Source organism: Macrobrachium rosenbergii, chromosome 20 (assembly GCF_040412425.1).
Source record: "Macrobrachium rosenbergii isolate ZJJX-2024 chromosome 20, ASM4041242v1, whole genome shotgun sequence".
NCBI lineage: Eukaryota > Metazoa > Arthropoda > Malacostraca > Decapoda > Palaemonidae > Macrobrachium > Macrobrachium rosenbergii.
Window position 1 is genome coordinate 8205001 of NC_089760.1, and position 17500 is coordinate 8222500.

At 34.8% G+C, this 17500-nt stretch overlaps 1 protein-coding gene across 1 annotated transcript in view; it reads left to right on the forward strand.

Moving 5' to 3' along the window:
• Nucleotides 1-17500, forward strand: part of LOC136849035 (disintegrin and metalloproteinase domain-containing protein 33-like) — a 41789-nt gene that overhangs the window by 6937 nt on the left and 17352 nt on the right. The window contains exons 6-13 of the mRNA XM_067121926.1: nucleotides 921-1039; nucleotides 4162-4253; nucleotides 6490-6648; nucleotides 9271-9446; nucleotides 14606-14662; nucleotides 15909-16076; nucleotides 16893-17154; nucleotides 17264-17404. Of these exons, the coding sequence (XP_066978027.1) occupies nucleotides 921-1039; nucleotides 4162-4253; nucleotides 6490-6648; nucleotides 9271-9446; nucleotides 14606-14662; nucleotides 15909-16076; nucleotides 16893-17154; nucleotides 17264-17404 (1174 nt within the window). The remainder of the gene's footprint in view (nucleotides 1-920; nucleotides 1040-4161; nucleotides 4254-6489; nucleotides 6649-9270; nucleotides 9447-14605; nucleotides 14663-15908; nucleotides 16077-16892; nucleotides 17155-17263; nucleotides 17405-17500) is intronic.

The window sequence follows — 17500 nt, forward strand, 5'->3', positions numbered from 1 at the left end:
CGAACGAGTTGTAGGTTATAGGTAAGTGACACCTGCTGGCCACTATTTATCAAAAAAATCACAAAGAATAGGTACATTGAAATATCTCATTTTTATTTACACGATGAGAAAATTCAATACTTTTCGTTTCCAAAAAATTCCGCTGACTGATGAGGAGGTGGAAGACTTGCTGCTGCGGCAATTCACTTAATAATAGAAAAGAAGCAAAAAGGCGTAAAAGAGTATAGTCTAAATATTTCTAATTAAAGAAAGACGTATATTCTTAATGAATGAGTTTAAATTAGAACCTGAGAGAGAGAGAGAGAGAGAGAGAGAGAGAGAGAGAGAGAGAGAGAGAGAGAGAGAGAGAGAGAGAGAACAGTTTATAGGTTGTTATTCAGAGTTTTCCTGGGCAGCACAGGGTTGGTCAGCTAGTATATATATATATATGTATATACATACATACATACATATATATACAGTATATATATATATATATATATATATATATATATATATATATATATATATATATATATATATGTGTGTGTGTGTGTGTGTGTGTGTGTGTGCGTGTGTGTGTGTGTGTTTAAATTTTTTATCACTTCACCGTAACATTTTATATGCAAACATTAAGCTACAAATGTCGTTTACTCTCCAATTCACGCTACTTCATTAATATCACCGAAGGAGAATTGTAAATGATAAATGATTTGTTACCTGAGTGACTCAGAACACCCGACAGCTTATCACTTACAATTCGCTTTCGGTGATATTCCAGAAGTAGCACGAACTGATATATATATATATATATATATATATATATATATATATATATATATATATATATATATATATATATATATATATATATATATATATATATATATATATATATATATATATATATATATATATATATTGCATTGATTGCTTTCTAGGGGCATTATAATTGTTGAAGGATCAGAGGCGATGATAGAGGCTGCTCCTGGATCGGCGTCTCCTGAAGACCTTCACCAAATAACAACAAACTCTCTGCAATATCCTGCAGGGAAATGCGGTACGTTTCAGTTGGGTATTTTCTTGTATGTAATTGCATGTTCTTGGAACCTGTTTATACGTAACTGAAAATAGTAACAGAATATAAAAGAAGGATCAACTGTTTACACGTAATTGAAAATAGTAACAGAATATAAAAGAAGGGTCAACCATCGGAGAAAATGTTGAAATTGACTAATTACTCACATGTAAAAATACTGGTTTATTTTATTACCACAATTATTCTATTTAAATAAATATATTCAAACAAACCTAAAATAAAGTTGAGTAAAACACACACACACATATATATGTATGTATATATATATATATATATATATATATATATATATGTGTGTGTGTGTGTGTGTGTGTGTGTGTGTGTGTGTGTGTGTGTGTGTGTGTGTGTGTACAATACATATGATGGGCCACCCTTGGCCCATAGGAGTGCTTCATTCCTCATTTTTCTCACTTAAATGGTAAAACTTCTCAAATTACTAATTCAAAACAAATGCAACAGCCACATACCAGTTTCTTTTCTAGGCGAAAAAGTTTTTTCCTATTGTTTTTCTATCATCTGTCTTTACTTCTTTAATGAAATTCTTACCATACACATCTTACAATACACTTTCCAAATTACATTAGTCAAAATTATGCCTCTTCAATTCTGTCACCTATATCATATATATCCTTAAACAAAATAACAATTATTTTTCTTATCCATTCCTCTAGAACCTTTTCTTCATCCACACATACCTGACATACCCTAGTCAACCACTCAGTCATATTTCTACCACCATTCATTAACAGCTCCCTTAAATATTTCATCATTTCCTTACATTTTTCCACTTTTAATTGTCCTTTGTTGCACCATTCTACTCTGACTCTCTTCTGTCCTTGGCATCCAAAAAATACTCGCTCCACTGAACTAGGTCTGCTATCTCTTCAGACAACATTTCTTTTGCTATAACTCTTACTGCGAGGTTAATTTACTCATGAACTTGTCTCTCGGCCTATATTTCCTTATAAAGAATCTTGATAGTCTCCAGAACGTAAGTGCTTAAATTTAATTTGCTCTTCTGTAGTCACCACTTTTCCTTTCTCGCTTTCTCCTGAACTTACTCCTTCATCTTCTAGTATATTGATACATAATCATTTTTCCTATTGTACAGCCGATCCTTCCATAACCTTCCCCCCACCTCACCACGCCTCTCATTTCCTTATAATAATATATGTTACTTCTATTTTGTCTTTTTACCCTAATGAACCCACATACATTTCTTGCTGACCACCATGACTTCATCCATGACTTTTACAATATTTTCATATATTCCTTTGCATAAAGATGTTATCCATTTTGCATTATATGCTGTTCTTGTTTCCTCGTTCACCAAATCCTTGTCAATTCAGCCGCTATTATATTCACAGCTTCATGTATGTCTCAAACTTCTATTAACCTTAAATTTCACTTCAACCAAATGCTGAACTGATAAATCTCTAGCCATTCCTTTTCATTTCCATTGCATCAACCAGTATACTCCACCATCTACGAAATGCTAATACACACTCTTTTACTTATATTTTCTCATTCCCCATTTATACTTATCAATATTCGTCTTTGGACACACTAGTTATGCTACTCATATCCTAGCTCTGCATCTCTGAGCTGTTTCTATCATAATCACATTTTGTCCCTCCTCATTCGGCAAACTTTTCCCTTTCATCTTAGGCTCGGCAAGTGACGTAGCAAGCACTTTATTTACATACATAAATCAATTTTCAACATAGTCACAAAGTATGGACCCGCAAACACCATATTATGGCTAGTAGATACTTTTCAAATCACACCGAGTGACTAGAATGCTATTGTTTCCACTTCCTTGGTATCCCGCTCGAGTGATAATACTGTTGCCTTTAGAGAAGTTTCATTATATATATATATATATATATATATATATATATATATATATATATATATATATATATATATATATATATATATATATATATGTGTGTGTGTGTGTGTGTGTGTGTGTGTGTTTGTGTGTATGAGTATATGTATATATATATATATATATATATATATATATATATATATATATATACATATACATATATATATATATATATATATATATATATATATATATATATATATGTATGAATATGTTTGTGTGTGTACGTATGTGTAATTTTTTCCAAGATTACTTCCTTTTCCCCGTCAGTGAGATGTGCATCAGAAATTGTTAACCTTCCAGTTTTCAGTAAGCATTTATGGCATGAGGTTGACACACCCACAACCTGCTCAGTGGCCTTACATACCAACGTCGTCCGGCTTTCCCAGGTGGTCACATACCGTATATAAGAACTGACAGATTCTTCATTGCTTTTGCTCAGCGGGTAAAAAATACCTGTTAGTGCCATCGTCAGTGTGTGTGTGCAAGCGAGTCTGTTTTTAACAGAGAAAGCAGCAAAAATTTCATGCATTAGAATAGGACATAGACAGGAAGAAATACAACATTTCTTATTTTCACTTTGGTTAGTGAGCCATTTCTTTCTGCACTATACAAATTTCGTTAGTATGACACTGAATGAAAGAAAATCATGCTTTTTATAAGAAGAGAGAGAGAGAGAGAGAGAGAGAGAGAGAGAGAGAGAGAGAGAGAGAGAGAGAGAGAGAGTCGTGTAAAAAAATGAACTTTCATAACTCATGCTTTTGGCCTCATTGGAATATTCATCTCATTTGTGTCTCGGTCCCTCTTTTAAAATATGATAAAAACTCTTCAAAAGAGTCAAGAATCTTTAAACATTTCCGTTTAAAGATTTCCAGGACTGTAATGTGAAGAACTTAACAACCCTTTTTCTCTTCATTTGGTTTTAATATAAGTTTATGGCACTTTTACCCTTAACGATTTTTGTCAAAAACTATGTCAAGGTTTACGATGACAACCAGAAGATAATACATCAACATAAAAATTGACAATGAAAGAGAATTAGACAAGGGATGGAAGTTGCCAACTTAATTAAGATTCGAAATACAATTTTTTTCTTCAAATAAAAGTAAAAAATAAAAGGAAGGGAGTCGATAGTTATTTCTTTTTAGGAGACCCCGGGCAGATTTTAGTTCGGAATTTCCATTTGCAGGTGTTCCGACGAAGACAAACAAGAGAAATAATCAACCCTCAGAAAACAGGAGTCAACAACTCAGAGATTCTACTCTCGGCAGAAAGCCACGGGTGAGAAATGTTATTATACTCTTTTTTTTTTTTTTTTTTTTGTGAAGGGAGAGAATCTGTGATATTTCTTGGGTCTTTTTACGAGTAAACATACATACATACATACATATGTTATATGTAACTTCTCAACTGCCATTTCTACATCTTCAACAGGCATGCCACCAACATTCTCCAATTTACACAGATCACTTTCACACCAGAATTGTCCAAATCTACCTCCCTTCAATCCTCCACATTCAACAAATGAATTTTTTCACTTGTCAGTATAGGATTTCATTCTCCAATGACAATATCTGCAAATTTTCAGCTACTAATTTTCTTGATCATTGTCCTTTTTCTGTACATTTTCTGATATACAATAGAGCTTCAATGAATTTCATTACCTCTCGTCTATCTACCCCTTCCTTTCCTACTTAAGTGTTTTAGGCTTCCTCTTGTAAAATGTTCAGTGCCTTACCAATCCCATTATACCTCAAATACTACATATTTTCCCCACTAATCCTCATTTCATTATACCAGCTCCTACGGTTTTAAGTCTTTCTTTAAACTTTACCGAGCTACAAAATCTATCATAGTTGACACTGAGACCCGTGTACTTACGTTTAGTTCTCACTTCTGTGTACATCATACAAACACATTTTCCCTCCATCTTCTCCTTATACGCATTTCTCACTATGGGACGAAATTACTTATGTCGATTAGATTCGTTTCGAACGCTTAATCTCCCGCTGAAACCGACATCTCCAACCGCTCCCATTCTCACTATTATACCTGAGAACACTCACTGATGTCCTAGGGACCTCATCATCAGATCTTGCATTATTACATATTATATACACCTTCATCAAACCTTGCATTATTACATATTATATAAACCTTCAGATGTAATGTGTTCCGCACCGATCGGTTTTTCTTATATTTCTGCCTTTAAATGCTACCATCCACACCTCTTCTCAAAATTCCTTCTATTCACCACAAAATATGACAAAGTCTCTCCATCACCAATCCTTTTTTGCCAACTGTACTTTAATTTAGTATATTACTCAATTTTTAGAAAACTTTGGCTCACAACAACCAAGCCATTTCACAACACATTTTTATGTGGTTCTTCTCTGTCTGCTTTTCAGTCACATTCATTTGCTCTTAATAGCCACATAATAGATTCAGACTCTTCAAGAAATTTGTATTTCATTCTCGTCATTTTCCACTCTAATAACATTCCTCCAGAACCATAAGGAAATGCCCGGACAAACCGGAGAAAAATACAGATGTTTTGCTTCATCAGTCCTAAACTTCCTGACAGTTCTAGTCCAACCATTTCTTGCCTCTGCCCCTGCTAGCAAACACCTTCCTCCCCCCAGATACATTCTACCTCCAACCAGGCCAGTACTGCACACCCTGCACCTTCACTATTATTTCAATATATATATATATATATATATATATATATATATATATATATATATATATATATATATATATATATATATATATATATATATATATATATATATATATATATATATATATATATTTATATATATATATATATATATATATATATATACACACACACATATATATATATATATATATATATATATATATATATATATTATACAGTATATATATACATATATATGTTTCTTTTGCTTCATAATCTCCATAACGTGAAGGTTAAACCTGAATTGAATTAGATTTGTTAATCAAAATCAGAAATTATTTTCTACTAAAGCTGGTCTTTAAGTCAATGCAATATGCTCTGAATTTTACGAACTGGCTTGTATCCAATACATTCACAGCTAGTTTGAACATTTGCTTTGTTGAGAACAAGCCCTTTATGTAGTGTTTTAAAATAATGCATTGTTAGTCTTCGAATTCGACCCTTTCTTCTGCTTTACATAAATATCTAGCAAATTTTGAAGGAAAACTTATCATAATCTCATGTTTTTTTGTAGGAAAGTCTGGAAAAAAAAAATCTAAACACAAGATTGAAATAAAACTTCCATCCAGGTTAGCTGACACCTTAATGGTTATTAACTTAAATAAAGGAAAACCAGTTTACACAGAGCACGAAAGTATTCTGAATTTCAAATGGTGAAAATTTACACATAATTTCAACGTTAATTTCAAGACAAAAGAAGCACCTAATGACAAATACAGCAAGAATAACAACAACACTAATTACTGAAATCTTAAGACGAATGTTGACAGTATTAAATGTTCTCTCTTACAGCACCGACGTCAAGCCTCTGTGAAAAAACACGGGCATATATGGACCAACAAAAAGACCCGCTTTGTGGAACTGGTTGTGGTTGCTGATACTAGCTACTACAAAACTTTCAAGGCCGATGTTTACGACCGCCTCAGGGCGACTGTTAATGCTGTTAATGCCGTAAGTAAAAACAAAGCCATTAAACTAAAATATTTGCTGCATTCATCTCTACAAAACAATTTATTTTATTATTTTATTTTTTCTTATTACTTAGGAGAAGAATAATTGCGAGAGTAGAATGATTTCTATATCTCCGAAAATTGTGGTCTGATAAATCTAGGGGTTTTTTATACATTAAAACCTTTACGAATAAATGAGTCCAATTATTAATAGCATTCATGCTGTAGTTCGTGTCTTTTCACAGTTTTGATACATAACTGCATAGATCACTATCTTAAATTTTCAATAACATTGGAATGGGTAGTTATAGCATCACGACATACTAAAAATTATTTTTTTTTTATTTCCACACTTCGAAAGCTCTTTAATTGACCTTTAGAACTTAATTAAAAAATGTTTAAATTATTTGCCTTCAGAGTCCATTTGTCTTTTGAAAAATAAGTGTATGTAAAATAATTTTGTGACAAATGCTTACCTTCAATATCAGGCTTTTACCTTGGAACTGACTTTGTGTTTGACCTACAGGTTAGTGGCCAAAGCATCCAGTGACAATATTCATCAACTCTGTGAAAATACTCTCCTATGAGATTTCATAAAAATCAGATAAAAAGCAAATGTTGTTACATACATTAACCTGGGAAGAAAATGACCATCAACCTGTGCCAAATCTAACAAAGCTCAGAAAAAAATAACTAATAACCATGATAAGAAGACCAAGGTATTAATACCTGAAATAATGCGTCCAGACCATAATATGAGTTCTGAAGACCACAGAATACTAACAGTCGAAATACACACAGATTTTGTCCTATAAATTGACCTACAACCTTGAAAAAGAAGCCAAGATCAAAACTACTCTAGGATAATAAAAACTGGCCCTCTATAAGATACCTCCAATAATCAGTGTCTGAGACTACCTCCAATAATCAGTGTCTGAGACTAAGTATAAAATGCTCACATTTTTAGTTTTATACTGATCTGTTACCTTCAAAATATTGGTAAACAAAGTTTTGGTAAAATAGTCACAAAGTCCCAAAATACCTAGATAAAACGGGTCATTGTGATCAGTAAAGAATAGCCTACTAATAATAATAATGACACCTAAAGAATTCTTTCGACATAGTTAAGTAGCTCCTATGTATAGAGACAACTATACGATGCATGAAAGACGTATTTCATCGTTATTATACATGACATGCAGTGGTTCTTGATGGAAGAGTTGGTTCGTCCGAAAAGTGGTATTTGCTGTTTTTTTATTTTATTTTGTCACTGAATGTTACATGCCGGTCATGCTCGAACGACGATTAATTGAACTATAAATAGTATAGCTTTGCTAAGCGCCAATAAAATATAACAGGCATGCAGAAACATACGGACACAATAAGGCATTTTTTCCTAGAGTTTTATACAGATGTTCCATTTGTAAGTAAGTGGTATCTGTAGTAAAACAGCTCTCAATAAAATGATGTTTTCTTTCAGAGCTTGTATGATTTTCTCATATTTAGCAATGAATCTGATAAAATTAAATTACAAATGATTTCTTCCCTTATTGATATGCATTATGAGCATATAAAACATTAGGCATGGGTAACACTGTATCAACATTAAGAAATTTGTTTTGAATGAACCTGAAAGCTAATTAAAAAAAATGGATATCCTTTAGCACAACAACCATTAATTTGCAGGAGATGGGTGAATGTTACACTTCTAATCTATTTTAATATGGCAAACACATGATTGCTAAAACATCCAGTTTAAAAATGTGACTGTCACCTAGAATACATTATGGCATAGTTTGTTGAGGGGTCCATTTTAAAACCTAATAATTAACAGCAAAAACCCAAGTTCGATTGTTATCTTGATAAGTAGACTGGCTCCACTTACTGCTCTTGAAATTTATTTCTCTAGAGTTTGATTTCAATAATATAAATTCAATCTTATATTCTATTCGCTTTATAAGCATTCTGACATTAACAAGCTTTTTTTGTATTTGCAAACCAAAAAAGAATGTCTCTAACACTATTACTGAGAAGACTATTTCCAGCCGTATGATTTTTTCTGAACATACAAACTTTTTTCTTGATAATGTATACCATACTACTGAGAGGAAAAAGACTTTATGAAACAAATATATATTCCACGGTCTCTTTCATACTTAATAAAATCAATCATTTGGTGAATAAGGAAATCAGAGAGGTATTCAGAGCAAAAATAAATATTTTCGTCTAAATAAGCTGCTTGATTAGTGCACGTCAAATTTATACTTTATCATTTTGATTTTTTTTATATAAAATCTTTAAATGTTATTTTTTTCAAAAATTATGCAACATCTGAATTATAATTTCTTATTTATAATTTGTCAAAGTCATCTCCATTGTTTGGAAATGCTGCAAAGAAATGTAGGTAAACGTCAATTAATGTACAGAAACTGTGCATTTAACTAATTTTCTTTTCTAGGGTTTGATTTACAATTTCATAATAATATTTTAAAAACATCATTGGGAGAAGGTTGAGTTAATTTTCGAGAACTTTTTCTGAACCTACATGTGCATAATTTCTCAATGTTCATTCACGGAAAAGTAAAGAGTTTCCAAAGATTAGACTGGTCATAAATTTTTCCAGATATTTCGTGAGATTGGCATCGTCGTAGTCTTGACGGATGTCGAGGTTTGGACAAGCCGTGATCGCACTACTGTAGATGCAGACTTCAAAATTACCCTGTCATCGTTCGCTCCATATAGGATGGAACTTCTCAAGACTAAACGTGGAATTAACAATGATAATACCGTTCTCATCACGTAAGCAAGTGCCTAGATATTTCTGTATAGAGCTTGAATTAACGATGCCGACTTTGAATCACTGATGAATTGCTATGATCATTCGCTGACTATTGTTTTTGTTGTTCACGTGGACCCACACGACTGATACAAGATTATCATAGCATACTCCGTGAAACAAGTTACTTTTTCAGTTATTCCTTTTTAAAAACAGTAAAAATGAGAGTTGTAGCACTTGCATCTGCCATGGAATTCCTTCTTGGCAAATCTGTCTGATATGGAATCCAGGCACCATCAATCTGTTGCTATCACCAGTGTCTTAGACTGGGCATTGCTGGATGGCATACTAAAGACCGACTCCAAATGTGCCCTGCTGAAAGACAGCTCTCTTGCAGTGCCATCTAAGCGCACCCCTTGTAGGGGAATGAAATCATAAGTGCTTTGCTTCCTTGCAAAGGGATCAAAGCTAGCCTCAATTACATCTTTATATGAACTGCTTCTGTCACACATTAGCACCACAAACTCTTCAATAATTTGCAAGTCCTCATCTTCAACAGTTGCTAGTGATGAACTTAGTTTGGTGAGGATGGGTGTGACTTGCTGAAGCGCAGTCCATGTGTTTCATGCAGATTTCTTCCTGTTTCCATGGAGGGCAGACAATGTGTCACACCTACTAATTGCATGAAAAAAAGGAAGGGTTGAGGTTTTTGGCCCAATGACTGCTGCTCTTTCATGAATAGGTATCCACCTCATGTATTTTCCTCTTCCAAATTTAATCCATAGTCTGTCCAAATCCATTTTTCCATGCTAGGTACTGCTATGACAACAGCGTGGGTGCCTGAACTATATATGATTGCACTTGAGATATCTTCATGCTTTGCAGCATATGCAGCATGCTTCTTTGTGAGTGCAACCTTGTACGTCAGAAATGCCCTGCTCAGGTTTGCTACTAAGTGCAGCATCTCTCTAGTGACAATAATGCATGTTGTATCATCTGCTTGTGATAAAACAGTTATGACTGTCAAATATTCAAATAGTCCAGTTTTGTTCTGGTCATTCTTGATGAAACTGGCCGAATTGCCGGTCGTTTTTGCAGTACTGATTACTTGTGGAACTCCTGTGCCTCTTTTTTGTCATGTATGTGTCTGAACACTGTCTGCCCTATATACTTCAAATGCAATGTGTGCTTGTTTGTATTTCTGTAAGTGTTTCTGTACCCTGGGCAGGAATTCATCTTTTGCATAAGACTCAGATGTAGACCTCTTTCTTGGTCTCAGGGCATTTGCAAGTGTTGCGCCATCCATTATGATAACATCAGTGGTAGGTTCTTTGTCATGGATGTTTGATACCTGTAGTTCTAGCAGAGACAGAAGCTGTGACTTGGTGCCCTGATGTATCTGCCAATTCTGTGCCAGTGATGGTGTGGAATTTTAATTTCCATTCTGAAAGAATACATTTAAATCATATTGTCTGTTCTGGCATGAGATGAAGAGATGTGAGAATAGATTATGGTCTTCCTTTATGGTCTGCAACGAATGTTGCACTTGAATTCTGTAGCAGGCATCTTGTGTACTATCTCATAGAATCTACCTGGTGCCTTGAGTCTCAATAAAGTTCGTGAATTGTGCCTTTTCAAGGCTCTTCTGATAACATGGATTCACTGACTTTGCTGTCCATAATTTCATGACTGTCTAGCACAATCAGATCCAATGAATGTTCCTCAAAAGGGTTGCCCATTTCTTTTATTACTTTTTTTTTTTTTAGATTCTCAACATATCAAGAAACTTTTTTTCTGTACACTTTCAGTTTCATCCTGATGGGTTCCCTCAGATTTGGGTCAGCATCACTCACAATTTCAAATTCATCAATCAGGCGGCTTACTTTAGGAGGAGCCACAGTCCACCTTCTGAGAGCATCCATATATTCAAATAAGCCAGTGGTTCCACCATCTCCTTTCACATGAGCATTATTCTGTTCAAGTGCTTGGTCGATAGCCATTGAGGAAAAAGGCAGAGTGCTTTTATGAACAATGAAATTTCTCTTTGTGAATTCAGCAAATGTCTTTTGGGGAGCCACCAAGTCTCTCAAATTAACTGATAACCATCTTGCATAATGTATATACTCAACAGCAAAGAAGAAAAGAATGAATTCCTGCAGCACATCTTTGCATAAGTCGAAATTTGACTCCCCGTATGAACTGATAAAAATGAGAACTTCAAGTTGTAGCTGAAGCACGATTCCAAAAGTATAATTAATTGTTGGACACTCACTCTCATTTTCAGATCAGGCTTTCAAAACATAGCTCACTTTCTTTTACAGCGTCCTGGAAATCTGCATTACAGGCAGCTCTGCACGGCTAATGTAAACTGAAAGCTGTTACCTGTACCCTCTTCACATAAGAAGCAGAGGGAAACAAATCCGCTGTTCCAGGAGTAAGCTATATCTGCTTCGGCAAGAGCACCAGTCCAATCACTGTCTTTCAAAAGATCACCAGCAATATTGAATGCTGCCATTTCTAAATGCAGCCCTCCAAAAATTATACCCATATCACTATACTGCAAAGGCCATTACCAATTGATTTACTTGGCAATTGTAAATAGTGGCTGATTAACTGCCAGAATTGGTGCTTGGCCAGGATTGAGAAACTATGTGGTTGCTCTTTCAATAGCCATGACATGTTTGATCATTGCAACTGAATGAGCAGACTCTTGAAAAGAGGTAACAACAATGGCAAGCTTACTTCAAAGGGTGTCTGTCCCTTATGAAAGCATGGTGTGCTACTCTTGTCAGACAGACTGACTTTCTCAAACCATGTGTTTACATAACACAACTGTTCTATCTAAACACATTGCTTATTAGAGTCCCACACTTGTTGGTGCCCTACACTCCCACCGGATGAAGGGAGGGGACGTTCATGTTTAAAGTGAGCAGATGGTGCAGTTGTGTAATATTCAGGATGAAAAGGTAACTGTACTTTGTTCCATGCTAAAAAAAAAAAAAAGAGACATGCCTGTCCCATGGAAGGACGTTTGTGCCATTGCTGCACTTGGATTATGGTCACAAAGATCAGGAAACTAAAGTATATTTGAAACAGAGGTTCTCTGACCTGGAATGTATGGTAACTGTTGTAGATACTGGAGTCTTCCAACAGTTGAAGGACAAAAAATGTGCTAAAGCTAGATCAGTAGATGATGATACATTTAAGTTTGGATTTTGTATTCCCACTGTAAGTCAGCATACTTACAAATTCCAGCAAACTTGGTGGATATTCTCTTCTAGTCTCTAATACCAAGGTTCCATAAAATTCTGTCTCATGTTCAAGCATATGCTTCCTCAATATCTTTGGTTGTTTTGTCGATGATTAGTGCATCATTATTGTCACAGGCTGTGGCTAGGGCTTCTCCTACTTTCCCCTTGTAGGCATGTTAAATTTCTCTTCCCTTTTTGAAGGCTTCCACCTTGGGGATATGGGTAAGTATGTGTTCTCTCAACCATGTTGGGGAACAAAGGAAGCATGAACATTTAGCCATCCTAGTCATTGCTTGTAAAAATCATAAATTTCTACCATCATGGAATAGCAGACCCATCTGTAGTCACATACATCTTAAGCTCAGCAAAAGCATGGGCATATGCCTCTTGCCTGTACTGCACATAATCATCTCCAATTTTATGGGAATTCAGCCAGGCTCTTTTACCTTGCTGTACATACCTGTCAGATAAGATGGGGAGTGATACATATGGTACTGGGAAACAATATCTCCAGTACCAAGCTTGGCCAAAAGTTTCTCATTCAGTAAGTTGATGGTACATCATTGCAGCTTTTCATGTAAAGGCAATGATAAGGACAATCGTAAATCTTTGATTGGTGCTGGTTTGTCACATATAGAGCAGATTCCATCTTTCTCATTCTTAGATCCCTCTGCATCATCTTCACCTGCCTTTTGGGTACTACATGTGAATTTTGAACATAGAGCATCATCGTCTTTTTTTTTTTTCTGACACAATGACTTCCTTTTCCTTTCCAGTTATGTGGTTTTGAACTTGAGCATCCACTATCCATTATATGAGTACTTAGCTTTGTTCTTTTCAAAGGTCTGCTGGATCCTGTCACTTTCGTCAGGCCTTTTGGGATCAAATGGTACAGGCATCACATTTAAGTTGTAAAATTCAGGAATGTTTGTAGCAAGGGTAACAGCCAGCACCAGATGGATCTACTAGTCTTTCATGTATGTCCTCTTAGCACAAGCTTCCAGTTTTTCTTATTATCTCCCTTCAGGAAAGACTTCAATTTCTAAGATATGGGATACAACTAGGCTCAGATGTTTTATAACCCTACCCTTAGCCTGATCATTCATCCAATACTACTCAATTCCCATGTGATCTATACACCTTCCAGTATACTATAGCCCAATCTTCTTTGGCTTGGCTCCAGCACTGACACATCCTGTCAGTTCAGATGCATCTGACTGACTTTGAACTGAGGCTAGCTATACACCATTTGGAAAATTATGGACATATGTCAACCATCAGCTAGAAATGAGTCCCATGCTCAGTCTCACAGCTATGGTGTTAGCAAGCGTGCTCTGAGAGTGCACTGACGTTAATCTATAACATTATTACATTGAGCTAATATACCCAGTTTTATAAAATAAGAGTGAAAATGAGTTAAGAAAATTAATTTCTAACATATAAAATTAAAATGATCAAGCTGAAATTACCCATATTCCATGTATTACCTGACATTTTACCTCCTTGAGTACAAATATTTGGCTTTTTGGTAGCCAATTTGGATATAGTGACAGCAATATTGGATTTTGTTGCCTAGAAACATCTTGGATGTTTCTAAGTAACTAAATTATATCTCTCATTACTTAAAAGTTTGCATTCAATATCTTAACATAAACTGAGTGACTGGGGAGTTCCAGTGTGGTTAAGCACTTAAATGTCAATATTCATATATCCACAAGAAGCCATTTTGAAAACATGCCGGCCAACTACGAAAATAGCAAAATTCGGTGGCCAGAGGTTGATTTTGAAAAAGAAGTCCAAGAAAAATTTTTGTGCCGAATTTCATGCTTGTATCACCTTTGCACTTTTCCTACTATTTTGGAGTTACCCACTCCACTAATGGGTTCTTTGGAAATGTACATGCTCATATAATGCTATCTTTGTTGTTTCAGAACCGTTGATTTTCACGGAACCACCGTTGGATATGCTTATGTCGGTGAAATTTGCAGGTACGAACTCAGTCTAATCTTATCTGCATGTCAAAAATATTTCATTTATGAGAAATTCTCTAGAGTTCGTGACATAGAATCCAAGGGACTATTGAACTAAATTATCCTTGTCTACATTTTATCTAGGGTAAAAGACGAATTATAGACATCCATGAGCCCATTCTGCCTTATTCATTCAAGATCAAGCAATAATGCCAAAAAAATTTGCGTAAAGATGGTAGAAGTATACTATCTGGTGATATTTATGAAATAATTTCTACTGGATCCTGAGAAATATTCAGTTTCAGGCAATGATCCTAAATGTGGTGATAGCCAAACCAACCAAATTTGGTTTATCTCTTAACCGTGATCTTTTACAAATTAAGAAATAGGGTAAAAAATCTGATTAGGATTTTAATTTTGTTCTCCATAATGCGTTTTAGTAAGTTATCTTGGTAATCTGGTTATTCCAGGTGAATTAATTTTGTATGGTTTTGGACAGTAACCCCTCTGCTTCCCTCTGCTTAAGTAATATTTACAAAAAATATTTAAACTGGTCTAAGTGATGAGTCTTCTCAGTGTTTACTTCTACAGTATGTAACTATACTGTTTTCTGATTAAGAACTAAAAACTTAGCTATCCTAGGAGATGGCAGTTTTCCTTTTTCTGTTTTCCTTAAGCAACTACCAGAATAATAATGCTGCAATACATCAGGCACAAAGTAAGGATGATAATGTAGCGAAGGCTCGATGTCAAAGATTTTATATTTTAAAAAAAGATACAAAAATCATTTAGATAAATCTAAGGACATTCGGTAAGATTGTAGAATTCGTTTGAGTCCTGAACACGTCATTTAAACTGCTGAATTGTGTTAGGGTCTTGGGCAGAGAGACCAAGGTCAAGAACTACTAACATTGTACCACAAATAAAAAAAAAAAGATTCATATAAAAGGAAGTTTATTATAATCTTAGTGTGAAAAAGTTATCATTTTACTTTAGCACCGCAACTTCATGTTGAAGTTTTTATGCTGTGCTCTCAAGTCTCCTCAATATGGTTAATGCAAAAAAATCAAGCTAAAAAAATCATGCTACATTCTATAGCAAATCTACTGTTACCGAGATATTACCCCCTTGCGTTTATATTCTAACATTCATTCCCATGGGGCTGGTACTAACCACAGTACTCTTGCGAGTGGATGTGGTGTTAGTACAAAAATTTAACCCCTTTAAAAATATAATTCATGATGAGTTTTATATTCTATGACAGTAATGAATTGTCAGTGGCTACAGTGCAGGACAGAAGCGGCAGTGGTGTTGGAACCATTGCTAGGACAATGGCCCATGAGATAGGACATATCTTAGGCATGTCACACGATGAAAATGATCAAGGTGGTTGCTGTGAACAGAGGTCGTGCATTATGTCATCCACAGTGAGGTATGTAACTTCCTGAATAATTTTATACTGATAACACCCTCCATATGATGCAATCTCTCTCTCTCTCTCTCTCTCTCTCTCTCTCTCTCTCTCTCAAAATGAAGCTTAGTTTACACATGTAAATAAAGTTATACATACTACTACAATATGTATTCCGGGGCTACGTTTCGTTTTGTATTTTTAAGATGTTCATTCTTGGTTTGTTGTATATAGTAAATTGTAAGTAGTATGAAATACATTTTATCCATGTACGATACAGAATAGCCTATGTACATACTGAAAACAAAGCTTATTATTATTATTATTATTATTATTATTATTATTATTATTATTATTATTATTATTATTATTATTATTATTATTATTATTCTCTCTCTAAAATAGACCTATCATTAAGACTGACGATTAACTGATTCCAACTAGCTGTGAACCTATTGATCTTTTTTTCTTCTTCAAAAAATATATAAATAGATAAGTCTAATGACGAATTCAGATTAAGGGGATTAATTAAGCTTATAAAAAACAGCACAAAGTTAGTATTAGGCTAAGTAATGTAACTAGGTTGGTCTAATTTTGTACAAACATACCGAGCTGTATTTCAGCTCCTTTAGAATGACAATATATAATTACACTGTCCAAACCTAAGAATTCTTAATTTCTTGCACAAGCATGAGAAGTTGATTTAGATAAAACAAACTATACGAATCTCAAGAAACAGACTATCAACAGCATACACATCAAGTTGTTTCTCTTAACACAAGTGATACCTTAATTTCTGTCTACATTTCATTTCCTAATAATCATTATTTCTAACAGTGCTATGGACGGAATTAAGATTGGCTGGAGCCCTTGTAGCAAAGATGTGGTAATGAAGGCAGTGGATTCTTTGAATTACGAATGTCTGAGAAATATCCCGGCAAATTTCTACGAGAAGACTTGTGGTAACGGTGTTCTGGACGATGGTGAACAGTGTGATTGTGGCCCACCAAACTTCTGTGATAATCTTTGTTGCGACCCAAAAACCTGCCAACTGGTTGCCAATGCCACGTGCGCCCATGGATCTTGCTGTAACATTGAGGTGAGAGAGGAAGATGCCCCGTACTTTTAGACCCAATAGCAATCATGAAATAAAACGAAAGGTATTTGCTTTGGAAATCCTACCCATTTTATAAAACGTACCTTTCCAGACTTGCCACTTGCATCAGTCTGGGAGAACCTGCAGAGAAAAAGACGGTGATTGTGATCTGCCAGAATTCTGTTCTGGAATCAGCGAATACTGCCCTGACGATGTCCATGTCCGAGACGGAACGCCATGTGAGAGAGGCCAGGTCAGTTCGAATTTCAGAGCAGTTTTTCACATAAATATAAGTATTTTATTTCGGTTATTACATTCTAAAGGTAAATTTTACGCACAAAATCTTCAG